The sequence below is a fragment of the Portunus trituberculatus genome, chromosome 10, assembly GCF_017591435.1.
Source record: "Portunus trituberculatus isolate SZX2019 chromosome 10, ASM1759143v1, whole genome shotgun sequence".
In the NCBI taxonomy this organism is placed as follows: domain Eukaryota; kingdom Metazoa; phylum Arthropoda; class Malacostraca; order Decapoda; family Portunidae; genus Portunus; species Portunus trituberculatus.
In genome coordinates, this window is record NC_059264.1 from 3,605,575 (window position 1) to 3,622,443 (window position 16,869).

The 16,869-nt window shown below is 40.4% G+C and overlaps 3 protein-coding genes across 5 annotated transcripts in view; 2 read left to right on the forward strand and 1 right to left on the reverse strand.

Moving 5' to 3' along the window:
• The window catches only part of LOC123501926 (eukaryotic translation initiation factor 4E-binding protein Mextli-like), a 37,394-nt gene extending 30,549 nt beyond the window's left edge, over positions 1 to 6,845 (forward strand). The window contains exon 17 of the mRNA XM_045251016.1: positions 4,618 to 6,845. The gene's annotated coding sequence lies outside the window, so the exon portion shown is untranslated. The remainder of the gene's footprint in view (positions 1 to 4,617) is intronic.
• LOC123501929 (UDP-galactose translocator-like) lies at positions 813 to 13,086 on the forward strand. 3 transcript variants are annotated; one of them, XM_045251023.1, is made up of 6 exons: positions 813 to 1,125; positions 2,072 to 2,191; positions 2,642 to 2,715; positions 3,312 to 3,452; positions 3,764 to 4,405; positions 10,781 to 13,086. In XM_045251023.1, exons 1-6 carry the CDS (start codon positions 1,107 to 1,109, stop codon positions 10,793 to 10,795), a joined length of 1,011 nt encoding a protein of 336 aa, XP_045106958.1. In that variant the 5' UTR covers positions 813 to 1,106; the 3' UTR covers positions 10,796 to 13,086. The 3 variants fall into 3 exon arrangements, with proteins under 3 accessions (XP_045106958.1, XP_045106961.1, XP_045106960.1); XM_045251026.1 differs by having other exon boundaries at positions 3,764 to 4,396; positions 10,784 to 13,086; XM_045251025.1 differs by having other exon boundaries at positions 814 to 1,125; positions 3,764 to 4,396.
• Positions 13,087 to 13,694: 608 nt separating this feature from the next.
• On the reverse strand, positions 13,695 to 15,948 carry LOC123501930 (NTF2-related export protein 2-like). The gene is given in 6 exon segments (XM_045251027.1): positions 13,695 to 14,104; positions 14,107 to 14,196; positions 14,483 to 14,636; positions 14,859 to 14,933; positions 15,414 to 15,496; positions 15,750 to 15,948. Coding segments are annotated over 5 exon segments (405 nt in total). The 5' UTR covers positions 15,429 to 15,496; positions 15,750 to 15,948; the 3' UTR covers positions 13,695 to 14,033.
• Between the last annotated feature and the right edge of the window lie 921 nt (positions 15,949 to 16,869).

Consider the following 16,869-nt stretch of genomic DNA (forward strand, 5'->3'; position numbering starts at 1 on the left):
CGCCACTCTGCCGTCGCGGCTGTACTTTATTAATCAGTCTGTAGGCGAGGGATATGTTGATTGTGATCATGTGAGGACGAGGCTGAAGGAAATTCCTTATGATTTGTGAATAATGAAGGGAGAGATGGGAAAAGTGGAGGCACTTGACGGTAAACTATACAACATTATAGTGTTTCCTCTCAATCAGGAGAGGAAGGTCGAACTCACAGCAAATGTTGACTCAGAGAGAGAGAGAGAGAGAGAGAGAACCTTAGGTAAATCCTGGTACTGTTTTCTAATATCAAGTGCAACAGTAAGCAGATAATTTCATATTGAAGTGGTTCACGAAACAAAATAAAATAGAGAAGAAAAGTCTGAAGATTGGGAAATAAACCGTAGGTACTTCATGCAGAAATTTTCCCAACAATGGTGCAAGAAATGACTTCATTTGAAAGGGGTGTGCACTTTGAAAAGGTTAAGAACAACTCCCTTACGTATACAAATTCTATCTCCTATATATTTAATCATCAAATACTGTAAATGTGGGGAAATTAGTGGCGAGTGGAGTGCGGCATCCGGCGGGGTCATTGGCCAGCAGGGAATACATGGATTTAAGGAACGAGTCTGTCCCTCTGCTTAATTTTGCCTTATCATGTTCTTATCCAGGTGCATATTATTGAATTTATCCCATTTGTCGTATTTTTCACCATGTAGTGGGTGTAAGAAATTAGTGGCTAGGGTGAAGTGCAGCATCTAAGTCGGGGTCAGTGGCAGCGGCGAGAGCTTGAGGAGGACAGATCTGTTTCTCTTATTAATTTCGCGTTTCCATTGTTTTCAGGGGTATAACATTGAATATTTCCTCTGACCTATATTTCTCACTATCCAGTAAGTATGGGAAGTTAGTGCCAATGATGGACTGCGGCATCTAGATGGGTTCAGTGGCAGGGTGGCAGTGGCGACGACTAGCGGACAGCCTCAGGGCAAGTGTGTGTCCACTGTCCCATTCTGACAGCGGCGGCGTGGGAGTGGGAGTGGCTCCTGTTATCCCTTTTTGCTTCTATTACCAAGGCGCCGGGGAATTGAGCAGTGCTTTCTTGATCTAACGCAGCCTGAGTGACGTTGCCATCATGGGAATAGAGAAGACAAGTAAGTGTGTTGCTGGTGGTGGAGGAGTGAGAGATACATGTGAGCTCTACCGCCACGTATGCTGAAATTGTGTGTGTGTGTTCCATTGGATGCCGTGACAATAGCTCATATTTCATTGTCATACCGAACACCATTACATACATACTTATTGAATGCATTGCAATATACATCCAGTTTATTTATTTATTACCTCTCTATCTCGACATTGGTATTTATTTGAATATACATGTGTAGTGATCGGGGCATTTGTACACTGTATGTAGCTATAGGTAGTGGGGTGGCTCTTAGGTACAGTACAGGCGGGCAAATGAGATACGGATGAGGTGTTCTCTGGTCACACCTGATGACCCCAGTGTTACCTGTCACCACCGGTCGGGGGCCTCATATAGGCAAGGAATGGACAGGTGCCTACATACTGTAATGAAAAGGTGGCTGGCAGGTGTAATGCAATGAGGGATCCAGGAGATATTGCTGCTTTGGGTGACTAAAGTAATAGGTACTATTGATGATAGTGGTGTGTTATGTGTATAAATCAAGATGTGGCAGGTGTAATACAATGAATAATAAAGATGATATTGCTGTGTACTACAGTGAGGGAATGGAAGTATGTAATGATAATGGTGTTGAAGTGCAGTATTTATAAATGTGGTGAAGGGTGTGATCATGATGGTATTGTAGTTCATTTGTACCTTATAGTAGTAATGGCTATAGGGTACTAGTGGTAGTGGTAGTAATTATAATGAGAGTAGTAATAATTATGGTATTAAGTTCATTGAAGTTAGTAGAATATTATGATTTCAGTCACTTTTATTACTATTACTACTACTACTACTACTAAAGATAAGAATAATTCTCATCCAATTTTTTCCCAAATACTACAAATACTGCCACCACTGTTACTGCAACAACAACACGCACTGATAACACAAACATTCATCACCCGCAGCCCAGGCCAACGCCATGAAGTACGTCAGCTTGGTGACGCTGACGGTGCAGAACTCAGCCGTGGCGCTCAGCATGCGTTACGCCCGCACCAGATCGGGGGAGATGTTCATTGCATCCTCTGGTGGGTGTGTTGAGGGTTGGGAAGGACAGTGAAGGGAGATAGAAGAAAGGTTGAGGCTGAGGATTGGTAGTGAGAAGAGGGAGAGTCTAAAGAGAGAGGATGGAGGATGAAGAAGTGCTTGGGAGAGAAGGTAGATAGTAGGGAGAGGCTGTGAGAGGAGGTGAGGGCTGGAGAGAGACTGTGAGAGGAGGTTGGGGCTGGAGAGAGACTGTGGAAGGAGGTGGAGACTGAAAAGAGGCTGTGAGTGGAGGTGGAGGCTGTGAGAGGATGTGGAGACAGGGAGAGAGAATTTGAGAGGCTGGGATAAGAATAATGATGTTGATAATAATAAAGATAATAATGGTGATAATATATTCAAATATAATGATGAGAAAAGGAAAATTTAGTGAATAATGATCTAGCATGACTTCTCTTTTTGTGCTTGTGGTGATGGTGATGGTAATGGTGCAGCGGTGGTGATGGCGGAGGTGGTGAAGCTGCTGGCGTCACTACTGCTGGTGTATAAGCAGGAGGGGTCTTTGCAGGTTAGTTTCCTCTGGTGGTCATGGTGATGATGGTGTACAAAGTAAGTGATCGAATAAGTATTAGTTAAGTGTCACTGTTTCTTCCTTGGTTTATTGAGGTAAAAATATAGTGTGCTGTTATGGTGGTGGTGATCAGGCTAAGATGAGGCAGAGAGTGAGTGTAGGTTAGCTTTGACTGCCCTGCCACTACAATGTCTCTCTGCTGTAATATAACCTTTCAATTTGCTTTAGATATCAAAACACTGATGAACTGACCTAGCTTGACTAAGTAATATCCTATCTGTACTATATCTTAATTTGTAGACATCAATACTCCTAATAAACTAACCTTGTCCAGCTAACCTCACCTCTGTATCATTCCTCAACCTTAGGACCAGACTGGGAGTGGTCATCAAAAATACTCTTCTAAACTAACTGAACTAACTCATCACAATTTTATGCTGTTCTCTAGTAATTTGTGGCATCAAGAATATTCATCAGCTAATCTAATTTAACTAACTAACCACAGCCATCAGAACACTAACAGAGCAATCTACCATAATTAAAAAACCAAGTAACTACAGCATCTGACACTTCCTCCCGGCGTTGTCCCACAGCACTGGTTCATGACGCTGCACACACACATCTGGCAGCAGAAGATGGATACACTTAAGGTCAGCGTGCCGTCCTTCATCTACCTTGTGCAGAATAACCTTCTCTACGTGTCCGCCTCAAATCTGGATGCTGCTACTTACCAGGTGTGTGTGTGTGTGTGTGTTTTTTTTTTTTTTTTTTTTTGTTGTGTGTGTGTGTGTGTGTGTATGTATATATAGTGTAGTGTCCAAGCTACATGGATATGGTTGCCTCTGTGACTGTTTGCCTTCATCTCTTAATCCTACCTCAAATTTATTCTTCTGTAATGAAAGCTGCATTTCTTTATCACTTATTTCTTCCCAGTGTGTAGCCATGATATTCTGTACAGTTTGTGGTCTGAGTAGTGCTTGTGACACCATACATGCTACTGTTGCTTCTTCACCCATGATCTGCCATGACCTGTTTGGTGCCACAGGTCACCTACCAGATGAAGATCCTTACTACGGCAGTGTTTGCTGTGCTGCTGCTGCGCCGGGAGCTGCGGTCACTACAGTGGCTGGCCCTGGTGCTGCTGACGGCTGGCGTGGCATTGGTGCAGCTGTCAGCCACAGATGGAGGCACCACCACCGCTGCCACTGCTGGTCAGAGCCGAGTGCTGGGCTGTGTGGCTGCTATTGCCGCCTGCTGCTGCTCAGGATTTGCCGGGATATATTTTGAGAAGATTCTGAAAGGCTCCGAGATATCAGTTTGGGTACGAAATGTGCAGCTCTCCCTCCTGTCCCTTCCCCTGGGAGCTGCCACTGCCCTGGCCACAGACGGCTCGGAGCTGATGAGCAAGGGGTTCCTGCACGGCTATGATGGGTTCGTGTGGTACCTGGTGTGCCTCAATGCGCTGGGCGGCCTCCTGGTGGCACTCGTCGTCAAGTATGCCGACAACATCCTGAAGGGCTTTGCCACGTCCCTTGCCATCGTGCTCTCCACTATCATCTCTGCCGCCTTCCTTGGGTTTGTCCTGACGGTGCAGTTTGCAGTGGGCACGGCTCTCGTCATTGTCTCCGTATTCCTGTACAGCCACCAGCCACGCCCCCACCCCCCTCAGAACCCCATGGTAGGGAAGGTATGAGTTGCTAGGCTGGGCTGCTGGTGAGGTGTGGTGCCGGGCTGGGATGGGTGTGTGAACAGTGTTAGTGGTGAAGGGAAGCTTGTGAAGTGTAGAGAGTTGTAGAGATCTTAAGAAAAGAAAGGTCTAGGAAACATTGGGTATGAGAAAGAGAGAGTGAGTTTGCCAGTACAGGTGTGCATATACAGGTGAAACTTTTATTAGCACAGGTGTGTGTGTGTGTGTGTGTGTGTGTGTGTGTGTGTGTGTGTGTGTGTGTGTGTGTGTCTTTTCAGGCAGTTACAAGAGCAGAACACAGGGTTGTTGCAATAATAGTAATAACTAATAGTGATAATAGTAATAGCACAAAAGTAATGAATGTGATAAAGAATTGGGTATGAATCTGCAGCATAAGAGGGTCAGGGTGTGAAGTGAGGTATTGATATGACAAGATGACACAAACATGATTCCTGAGATGTGATAAGGCAAGCAGTGAGGTGATAAGATAGGGATATAGACAGTGCATTAACTATCTGTGTGTTGGGGATAAGAGAGAGATTTTGAGTATTAAGATAAGATAAGAAAAGATGGAACAAAATAAAGGAGTTTGAAATGAAAGGAGGAAAGCTTAAAGGAAAAGATAGATCAATTTGATACAAGAAAGGGAAAAGTTAAAAGATTGTGTAAGCAGGTGTTACTACTATCATATAAGATTGTGAAAAGGCTTGAAATTTAGTTAGCAGTTGTTAAGGAATAGAAAAAGAAGAATAGAAAGGTGTAGAAGCCAGATAGATAGAGAGAGAGAGAGAGAGAGAGAGAGAGAGATGAAAAAATGAGTACGAGTGTATAGATACATTGATGTGCTGTATGGACTGCAACAAAAAGGCCATCATGAGATCAACACAGCAAGATAGAAAGGCATGAGGTATACCTATGTACTAAACTGAGACCAGGAATGGCAGCATGTAGCCATCACTTAACAAACTAACATAGCAACAAGAGAAAGTATGGTGTATCATAACATGTGTGTGTGTGTGTGTGTGTGTGTGTGTGTGTGTGTGTGTGTGTGTGTGTGTAACCAGATATACATTGCTCTGCCACTGAGTGTGTGTGTGTGTGCAAATTCCTTCCTTTTCCTTATTGAAACTGCACTGTATGTTAACTTCCAGCACATAGCTATTGATGGCTATTGATTACTGGGATGCAGTGTGTGTGTGTGTGGTTTTTACTGGGCTGACATATGGCTTGACGCACAAGTTATGGAGTGTGATGGACGTGCCAATGTACAGATTGAGATGGTGTGGGCACAGCGGGGGAAGAGTGCTGAAGGTGAAAGGACTGGTGTGAAGGAGACCAGAGCAAACACTGAACATCTGGAGTCTGAATATGGAAGAAGACAAGAGAAAAGGATGGACATTAGAGAAGAGATGGTCCACATCAGCACAAAGTGGAGAGACCTGTAAACTGTCCAACTTGTAAGGAAAGAGTGGAGTGTTAAGTGGAGTGGTGACAGTGAACAGTGATGATTGATTACAGTTCTACTTATAATTATTTTCCCTGGTGTTTGCTGCTCATACAAGTGTTTGTGCTAGTTGTTGGTGATAGTTTTATATTGGTTTATAATTATTGTGTTAATTTGTTTGACATCATGAGTGTTTACTGTGCTTATATAATTTTTTTCAGTACTGTTTGTGTGGAAAGGATGATGTCATTGTGTGTGTGTGTGTGTGTTGCAAGAGTCTAAGGTTAGGCACAGCAGTACTTAGTAATACAGAATGCAGCTGTAATAGTGGTAATAGTAATAGCATTAGCAGTAGTACAATAGTAGTAGTATTCAGACATTACTCTGATTTTTAACTATTCACTGAAGAGATTAATGTAATGTTTTGCTACAAGTATGATTTTATGATTCTTATTGTGTCATTTTGTCATGCTTGTACATAGATCTCTTCCAACTCTGTTTACATTAAGAATTATAGAACCATGAGGTGTCAAGAAGTATATCTAGTGAGGTTAGACTTTTAAATAGCAAATTCTATGCACTCCAGACACTTGACTCTTTTGGGTGTGCAGTGAGGATAAACTGTAAATCCCTCTCCACATTCTAGGCACTCATGATTTGTAACACCTATAAGCCAGGAGGTGTCAGGAGGTGTGATGGGAAGCTGAACACAAATAAGCCTCTTTTCACCCTCCTGACACTTCATTGTCTTGTCTCAGTGTGTGTGTGTGTGTGTGTGTGTGTGTGTGTGTGTGTGTGTGTACAGTGAGGAGAGACTAAATCCCACAGACAGGAGCAAACAGTAAATATGAGACAGACAGTTAGAAACAGCAAATATTTGAGTCAGAGTGGAAGAAACAGCAAATTTATGACACAGACAGAGAAAGAAATAGCAATATGACACACAGACAGAGGTAGAAACAGGATTAACTTCTGCAAATCCCTTTCCACTCTCCAGACACTCATAATTTGTAACACCTATAAACCAGGAGGTGTCAGGAGGTGTGATGTGAGGCTCAACTCAAGTCAATCTCTTTCCACCCTTCTGACACCTCATTGCCTTGTCTCAGTGTGTGTGTGTGTGTGTGTGTGTGTGTGTGTGTGTGTGTGTGTGTGTGTGTGTGTGTGTGTGTGTGTGTGTAATTCACCTCGGTCGCCTGCTGGTCACCCAGCCAGTCTTCCCCATTACGGTGCGTGTGCGTGTGCAGTGCAGTGCAGTGCGGTGCAGTGAGGAGAGACTGTAAATCCCACACATACAGGAACAAACAGCAAATATGAGACATGACAGAGGTAGAAATAGCAAATATGAGACACAGACAGAAACAGCAAATATGAGACACAGACAGAAACAGCAAATATGAGACACAGACAGAAAGGAACAGCAAATATGAGACACAGACAGAAACAGCAAATATGAGACACAGACAGAAACAGCAAATATGAGACACAGACAGAAACAGCAAATATGAGACACAGACAGAAAGGAACAGCAAATATGAGACACAGACAGAAACAGCAAATATGAGACACAGACAGAAAGGAACAGCAAATATGAGACACAGACAGAAACAGCAAATATGAGACACAGACAGAAACAGCAAATATGAGACACAGACAGAAAGGAACAGCAAATATGAGACACAGACAGAAAGGAACAGCAAATATGAGACACAGACAGAAACAGCAAATATGAGACACAGACAGAAACAGCAAATATGAGACACAGACAGAAAGGAACAGCAAATATGAGACACAGACAGAAACAGCAAATATGAGACACTGACAGAAAGGAACAGCAAATATGAGACACAGACAGAAAGGAACAGTGGATAACAGCATCATAAGGGGTACAAATTCACTCTTAAGAAGTTGTTGTTGTTGTTGTTGTTAGGGCCGCAAAGATGTATGGATTCTTGTGAGCCAAGTATCAGTAGGGATGTGGAAAGTATTGTAGACATTTTAACATGAAGGTTGTACTTGTAACATATCAGACTTTATGTGGTGAAGTTGAGGTGAATGTTTTTAGTGCTGTCTGTGTTGCAGTGATGCATATCAAGTTTTTTACAATTATTTATATATTTCAATTGAAGAAGCTCACTTTTAAAATATACATAACATTCCTGGTGATTTTTTTTCTTGTTTTATTAGTTTTATTTTTATGTGGTGCAAGTTTTCTAGCCTTTTATTTTTTTTGTTCTTTTTAGTTTGATATTGACTTGTTATTCTCCTGATGTGTTCCTCAACAGAATGGCTTATAGTAAATGTCTGGTGCCTCCTCCTCCTCCTCCTCCTCCTCCTCCTCCTCCTCCTCCTCCATGTTTCTCTGTCACTTCTGTTTTAATTTCCTTCTCTTCTTCTCTTTCCTTATCTTAATTTTATACTTCCTCTTCCTGTGGTTCCTCCATTTTCCTCCTCCTTGTCCTCCTCCAATCATGCCTTATTTCCCAGAAAGTATATGCAGAGTAATTGAACATGTATAATTATAGCCACAGGTGATAGATGTTAATTAATGACTACGATTATGAGAAATGATGATGATGATGATTTTTCTTTTAGCGATACACATTTTTCACATTCAAATCTCCGTCTGTCGTGAAGTAATTTGCCACAGTGATTGATGTGATAGTTGTGTGTTTACTTTGATTATATTATAGCACAGGCGAAAGAGATCAGTAATTGTTGTCTAGAGTAAGTTGATTTCTCAGTGTGTGTGTGTGTGTGTGTGTGTGTTGAGATTCACATTAATTTCTGCACAGGTGGTTATGTAAATTGTTGCATATGATTATAACAGCTGATGGAGATAATTTTAACAGTATTCAAACATCTAAACTATTAATTTCAGTGTGTGTGTGTGTGTGTGTGTGTATTTGTTTGTTTGTTTGTTTGTATAGTTGGCACACTAATGTTGCACCGCTGCTCCCTGCTTCCTGTGTGACCTGGTTTTTGCCTCACTGACCTTTGCATGACCTCATTCACTCACTGACCTGCAATGAACAACTGATGACCTCGACTGACTTGTAAGTACCTTTGCTGTTTTCATTTACCTTTTTTCTTTTCTGTCTTTAATTTCTTTCAATCTTTATTTTGTGCAATTTAAGTTTGTCATCTTATACATTATAAATTATCAAGTTTTTCTTTTATCTTATTTCCTTTATTCTCATTTATTTTATTCCTTTTTTTTTTTTTTTTTCTTCTTCTTTTCTGTGCCAATGAATGGAATGCCAAATTGTGTGTGTGTGTGTGTGTGTGTGTGTGTGTGTGTGTGTGTGCGTGCGTGCTCACATTTTTTTTTTTTTTCTTATGACTTGCTTTCCTGGGCATTGCTTGTGAGTTGTGACAGTGATAACGGTGGCACAGTGTTTGCAGTGCAGTGTTCACTCGGCCAACACTCCTCTTTGCTTGTACTGCAATATTAATCATGTACAGTGTTACCAGATTTGGCTTTGTTAGTGCGTTGCTGTATGGTGTGTGTTGTATACTTGCATACTGCTTTGTTGGTTCATGTGTATAAAGTTGGTAGCAGTAGTGTTATTATTATGCATTCTCAGATTAGCTTAATTTTGATTCTCTTTATTCACAGTCTTGTTTTAAAGTTTTTTTTTTATTGCTTATTTTAATTTTGATCCATTCTCAGTTAATATTTTTGCTCAAGTATGATTCTCTTTCCTTAATTTTGTCTTCTAAGAATAATCCAGCTTACCATTGATTTCATATTGTTTTTTTTTCTAAGCTTTTCCTCTTGTTATCTACCCATCTACAACTGCCCCCCTCAACACACGCACACACACACACACAAAGGTGCAAAGGGCAACCACCAAGTTAGTACCGGAACTGAAGGATTTGACTTACGAGGAGCGGTTGAGAAGACTGGAAATTCCAACACTTGAAAGTAGGAGAGAAAGGGGAGACTTGATTGGTATTTATAAAATGGTGAATAACCTGGATAAAGTGGATGGTGACTTTTTAAACCTGGAAACAAGGACTACAAGAGGACATAGGAAGAAATTGAAGAAGGTGCAGTCTATAAAAGACATTAAGAAGTACAGTTTCCCTCATAGAGTTGTGGACACCTGGAATGGATTAGATATAGACATCGTAAATGCAGTCAGTGTTCACAGTTTCAAAGCTTAGCTGGACGAAACAAGGTATAAAGACGGGTCAATATGAGCTTGCTCTCCTCCCGTAAACTACAACTAGGTAAATACACACACACACACACAAAAGAAAATATATATATAGTTTCCCACAAAGATGTGTTGAGATGTGGAACAGTTTGAGTGAAGAAGTGGTGTCAGCAACGAGTGTGCATAGTTTTAAAGAAAAATTGGATAAGTGTAGATATGGAGACGGGGCCACACGAGCATAAAGCCCAGGCCCTGTAAAACTACAACTAAGTAAATACACACACACACACGACAGTTCTGTAGGCCATCATTCTATAGCATAGAAGTTTAGGGTATTACACAGCTGGCCATACAGGTCCACAGCAAAGGCCCCACAGCACACACTAGTAACTTCTTTAAATGTAAGAGAGGAGAGCTGGCCAACAGCAACGAAAATATAAAGAAAAAAAGGCCCACTCAGTCACCAGTCTCCTTATAGAGCTGATAGAATTAGCCAAAAGTGTATTAGCAAGCAACTCTGTGTGTGTGTGGGCCCTGGCAGATTTGGGGCTGTGGTGTGTGTAGCCTTGAGCAACAAAAATATAAAGAAAAAAAGTGCCCACTCAGTCACCAGTCTCCTTACAGAACCAATAGAATTAGCCAAAGGACAGGAACAAATGAGACACTTCCTTATCAGCCTCTCTTCTCTTTGGTCTCTGCTTATTCTTCCTATTGGCCATTGACAGAAGCCTCCATCATCCCTGTCTCCTGTTTTCTATTTTGTTACAGATGAAGGTGTATTAGCAAGCAACTCAGTGTATGCATGTGTGTGTGTGGACCCTGGCAGACTTGGGGCTGTGGTGTGTGTAGCCTTGACGCACATAGGTGTACATACCCACCTGTCCACCTGCCTACATCCTCCTGTGTGTACGTTTTTCCGTGTGTGTTTACAAGTCTGGTGTGTGTGTGTGTGTCGTGTAGAGGTTAATGTGGGGTGTTTCTAATTTGCTGATTTTTTTTAAAGTGTATTTCTTTCATATTTGTGTTTGTATGTAGAAGTTAGGTGTGAGTTTTTATCATGATTGTTCATTTAGTGTTATTTATTTATTCTTCATTGGGTTTTTGTGTAACGCAAGTAGTTGGAGAAAGACTGGACACACCTCACACTCACTCCACACACCTGCAGGGAAGTGATGAGGCTCTCTGTCACTCCCTGCACTTATTTATTGAGGTGAATGTGCTATGGTGTGACTCTTATGTCAGTGTGTGCTGCTGTTACCAGTTGTAGGTGTTACTTGTGGATCAGAAAGGCTGGCTGGTTTGTCTCTTCTCAAAATTTTTTATTCTTCTCTCCCTTGTGAAAAAAGTTTATTCTTATCATAAAGAGAACGATTTATTTGTCTTTAAATTCATCTTTATGTTTGTAAAAAGAGATGAATCTATTTATGCATGAATTTATCAGTTTGTATTGAAAAAAACCTAATGATTCCATCTATTAACTCGTCAATGTATTCATCAAAAAGATTGACTGGGATTAATGTCATTTTGTTGTTACTTTTTATTCATCTGTCCATCCATTGACCCTTGAAAGACCTGAAACAGTACCATTTGGTTGTAGTATGGGACTTCTGTGGCTGCTGCTGGTCACTCCCTCAGTCTGCTGTGGTGGGTGGCTTTCATACAAGATTACTGTGGTAGTGGACAGTTCCTTCTTACTTGCGGTTACCCAAATCTTCCTTGATAACTTTTAGTGTCTCATTGAACAAGCCTTTTTGCCACCCTCCATCCATCTACCCATTATAAAGTTGGCTTGGTACAGTAGCATGCTGTTATCATTGCTGCTGTCCATCCATCAATCCATATATCTCCCTACAAGCCTGGATTAACACTACCAAATCCCTTTATTCACACACAAATGCTCTCACTCAATGCTCTCTTCTTACCATGGCATGTTTTCACCTAACTTTCATACCTCAGCATCTCCCACAGGGCATGTATATGATGTGTGTGTGTGTGTGTGTCTATCCAGTTCAGTTTCTGTAATTTTATCTAGTTCTTTTCTTCATTTGACTTACACTTTTTCTTTTTCTAGTGCTGTTTTTCCTTTATTTCCTGTACACATTCTTTGCTTGTGTTGCTTTAACAAATGTTTACCAAGTCTTTCCCTTCAGTTCTCATTTATTCCCTTCCCTCTATCACTTTACTATGTTCCAATCTCTCATGTTTATTTGATCCTGCCTTCAGTCTTTGTGTATTGCCTTGCCTTCATCACTTCTCGTGTTTTATGTGCTTATGTTGAAGTTTGGGGAAGCTGTAGTACTATTCAGTATTACTCAAGCTTCTCTCCCTCCAAAAGTTTCCCTGTGTCTTTCCTGGTAAGTGTTGAGTCACTGTGGACTTGCATTTACTTATTTAGGGAAGAGTGTTGGTGTCTTATTAAAAGATTTGAGGTGATTGGTGACTGTGAACTTGATTTTTTTTACTTATTGAGGGCAAGTTGTTGGGGGCTTTGTTGAGGTATTTAAGGTGATTGGTGAATCTGATCTTACTGTTTTACTTATTGATAGAAAGTATCTATTATGTTTTGTTGAGAGTGAAGGTGATTGGTGAATAGACACTTAAGAAAGATGATTTGCAAGAGCAATCCTGGTGTGTTACTTGTATCAGAAATATGTTTCAAGTTATCTTTATTTGGAATAAGTAATAGATGTGTTTTAATGGTTTGAAAGAAAAAAAATATTTCATATTTATTCTATCCTGACTTAATAAAGAAAATTATTTAGAAATAAAATGCATTTAAATTATATGATGTTCTTATAAGATCAACGCACAAGACATGGTCAGACTCAGTGATCTAGCCTACCCTAACCTGACCTGCCCAGCCAGGCAGTGTGGCTGTGGCTGTGGCCATGTCTGATGTGTGGTGTGTGGTGTGCTGGCGTCAGTGGCACAACCTTCATTGTCATAGTTGACACATAAGTGGTGTGACTCACCGGTGTGATTTATTGCATTGTGAATGAAGAGTGAAGGCAGCAATCAACTCATCAGCGCATGTAAACAATGATGATCTTTTGTGAAATATATTTTCTGGTAAACTTTGTCTTTCTGTAACAAGTTTGTGTGATTTTATCTTTTCTGATGTTCTTCAACTTACATTGTCCTTCTACTTCTATTCCTGTTCATTCATTTAGTTATGGTTTTATTCTCCATTCAGCATAATTTTGTGTAACTTTGTGATGTTATTCATTCATACATATTGATTTATAATGTGAGTTTCTATTTCATGCTGAGCTTTTCTCCATTAACCTATTATCAGGTACACTTTGTCTGTAACTTGGTATGTCTCCACTAAATCAATATAACATTTTCTTGTTCATTTTGTCTCTGTATTTATTCATTGATTTATTTTTAGTTTTATTAATCCCTTCAGTACCATGATGCATTTTCATATCTATTCTGCTTACTATTTGATGATTTTATACAGCTTCAGATACCTATGTAGGTATCTGACCATTTATCTTCTGACCTCCATAGACCGTTCCTAATGTAAATAAAACTGTCTAATACCCATAAAAACCCGTCCCAGTACTGAAGGGGTTCATCCAACTTTTTATTTTCAGCTTCTTGAAAACTCTTCATTTCTTAAACATCTATTCACATCAGATGTTTATAGTACAGACAGGGAAGAAATCAGACACAGCCATCATCATTATATACAAAAAATCAATTTACTCGGGTATTCAAACTACGTATATAAAAATCTTATTACAAATATATTAAGATCCTTATGGAGGGAGGGAAGGGCATCTCAAAGCAGAGAGAGCATTTGATGGGGGATATAGGAAGAATGAGTAGTGGTAAATAGAAGTATGGATTAATAGAAGGAAGAAAAGGTGTTTGAGAAAACTGGAAAGAGAGGCAGGAGAGAAATTAGAGAGGAAGGAAGAGATAAATAAAGACAGGAATAAGAGTAAGAAGGAAAAGATAGGAGAAAAATAGAGAGAGAAACAAAACCATAAAATGAGAGAGAGCGAGAGCATAGTTAAGCAGGAGCGGACTGGAAGCGGAAGACATCAGTGACCACCTTCCACTTGTCATCCTTAACGGTGACGAGAACGACTGGTTGAAGGGATACTTGCGGTCCTTGAGGGTCACAAAGCCCGACGTGGTGACCTGTATGGTGGACTGCTGCCCCACCGCCTCACCTGTTGGCAAGGGCAGAGGTCACAGGTAGTGGTGGTAGTTGTGATATAGCATATACACACACACACACACCCACTGGCTTACTTGTGGGAAAAAGCAGGTTAAATATTAGTAGTAGTAATAGCGCTGGTATATAATAAAAGCACAGACATACACACAGACAGACTTAGTAGACTATATTGGACCTGTAAGGGGTCTGGCAATTAAGTGGGCCATTTTTTCATTTTCATTCTTTGTTGCCCTTCACCAATTTCCCTTCCTATATGAAAATGACAGACAGACACTCACTCCGCACAGGCTGGGCGTCAAGGCAGGTAACAATGTGCAGGCTGGTGGGCAGGTCCTCGTAGAATTTCTGTATCATGGCGTTGCCTTCCACCACGTTGCCATTCCACACCAGCCGACCCCCGTCCAGGTACAGCTTGGACAGCTTGTGCCGCATCTGTGGTGGTTGTAATAGTGGTAGTATGTTTGATGGTTGTAATAGTAAAAATAGTAGTAATAGTAGTGGTGGTGGTGGTAGTATGTAGTAGTATTTGTGGTGTGTCAATGGTAGTAGTATTGGTAGGTTATAATAGTTGTAGTAGCAGTAATGGTGGTGGTGGTGGTAATCATATAGCAGACTACAGCATACACGAGGAAACACACAGACACATGTACACACCTTGTCAACATATTCATAGTAGCGTTTGGTAAAGTCCTCAGCTGACTCACACGCAAAGGATATCTGGGTGCGCTCCTGTCAAAGATCATACATTTCATACATTAACATCTGATCTGCAGGTGAAAAAAAGACTTTATAGCTTGGGTCCATATTAATAAACGCTTTGCTCTCTCACTTCAACTATTTTCAAGGCCACAGAAATGACTAGCAGGGTTTTCAAGAGTGTTTCTATAGTTAATAAAGTAGAAATTTTGACACTGCCTCTAGAACTAAAAAAAAAAAAAAAAAAAAATCAAAACAACGCTCTGCTCTGTTACCACGACTGTTTTCCAAGGGCACAGGAATGATTAGTAAGATTTTCATGAGTGTTTCTCCAGTTAATAATGTAAAAATCTTGCCACTCTGCCTCAAGAACCGTAAAAACCTTAAAAAACTCATGTAAATTTATATAAAGCCTTTTGAAATAGTGGAGGTGAAACACAGAAACGTTTGAGAATACGAGCCTTAAACTCAAAAAGTGTCCAGACCCCAGATAACTCAGCAGTCAGCACTCACCGTCTCTCCTGCCATGCTGATTGCGCGGAGGGAGTGTCACTGCTCCGTGTGTGTCGCCGCCTGGCCGGATGTGTCACCAGCACCTGTGTAGGTAATGGGTGCACCCTTCATAAAATTTGACACGATACATGCAGAGATAATGGTGTCATATACCCAGACAGTCACAATTGTTGGAGCACACTTTATATAATAGTTAGCTCACTTTGTTTAAATGACACGATACACCCAGAACTAATTATGCAATATACCGAAACCAGCCACTCAGTAGTTTTGATGCACACTATCAAATTGACACGATACACGCAGAAATAATGATACACCGCAACAGCCACTCACAATAGTTCACGTGGTATTGTCCTTCTGTGGCCTGTGATACGATACTTGTGACTGTGTTCCTCGTGTATTCCTGCTTCCCTTCTTTTTTTAATGTATTTCGCTTTGTTTCACGTCTCTTTCTCTCCTCTATCACTACACATTCTCTCTCCTCACTCCGTCACTCAGACACTCGCCGCCATTTCGTGGTTTGTTGACACTCGATCAGCTGCGCCACGTTTGAATTTACGCAAAAAAATACGCATGAATATTTCTTATCTCACCAATTTTATCCTTTTAACTTTATTTTATTGATGAGAAATATTTTTACTTACATATTCAATAAAATAAGTTTGTAGTTAGAGAGTTTTTGTATGTTTCTTGTTTCAATTTGCGCCGAAAAATACCTATTATGATGGTATTCTGTAATTTTATTTGAGTGTTGTGTTGGTGAAATGTGTTATGTGGTTATGCTGAGGTGCAAAAACACAGAGTCCTGTTTATTTTTTTCATCTTTTATTATTATTATTATCATTATTATCTCTTCTTTTTCTTCTCCCTTTTTTCTGCTTTCTTTTTTTCTCTCTTTTCTTCTCTTCTCCTTTTTCTTCTTGGGCACTTTCATCTTCTCATCTCCCTCTTAATCTTTTATTTCCTTTCCTCATTCTTCTTCCTCTTCCTTCTCCTCCTCCTCCTCCTCCTCCTCCTCCTCCTCCTCCTCCTCCTCCTCCTCCTCCTCCTCCTCCTGAGAGCGATGATTTGCCGCAGTTTTATCATCATTGAAATGAATTACTCTAAAGTCTCTCGGATAAAGTTAAGATATGGTGGAATTTAGTAGAGGGACAAAAAATGAAGAGGAAATAGATAGCTAGGAAATGAAAAATGTGAAGAATACTGATAAATTTACCGAGTTTGTGGGCATTTGAACAGATAATCAATGTCTGAAATAAAGGTACATTATGAGGCGATCAGTGTACATAAGAGGTAAAATAATGGAAAGGCCGAGGAAATGGCTAGGTAGGAGATGAAAATAAGAAGAATACTAATAAATTTACCGAGTTTTGTGGACATTTGAATAAGTAATCAATTATGTGTTTGAAATAGAGGTACAAAATGAGGTGGTTAGTATACGTAAGATACATAT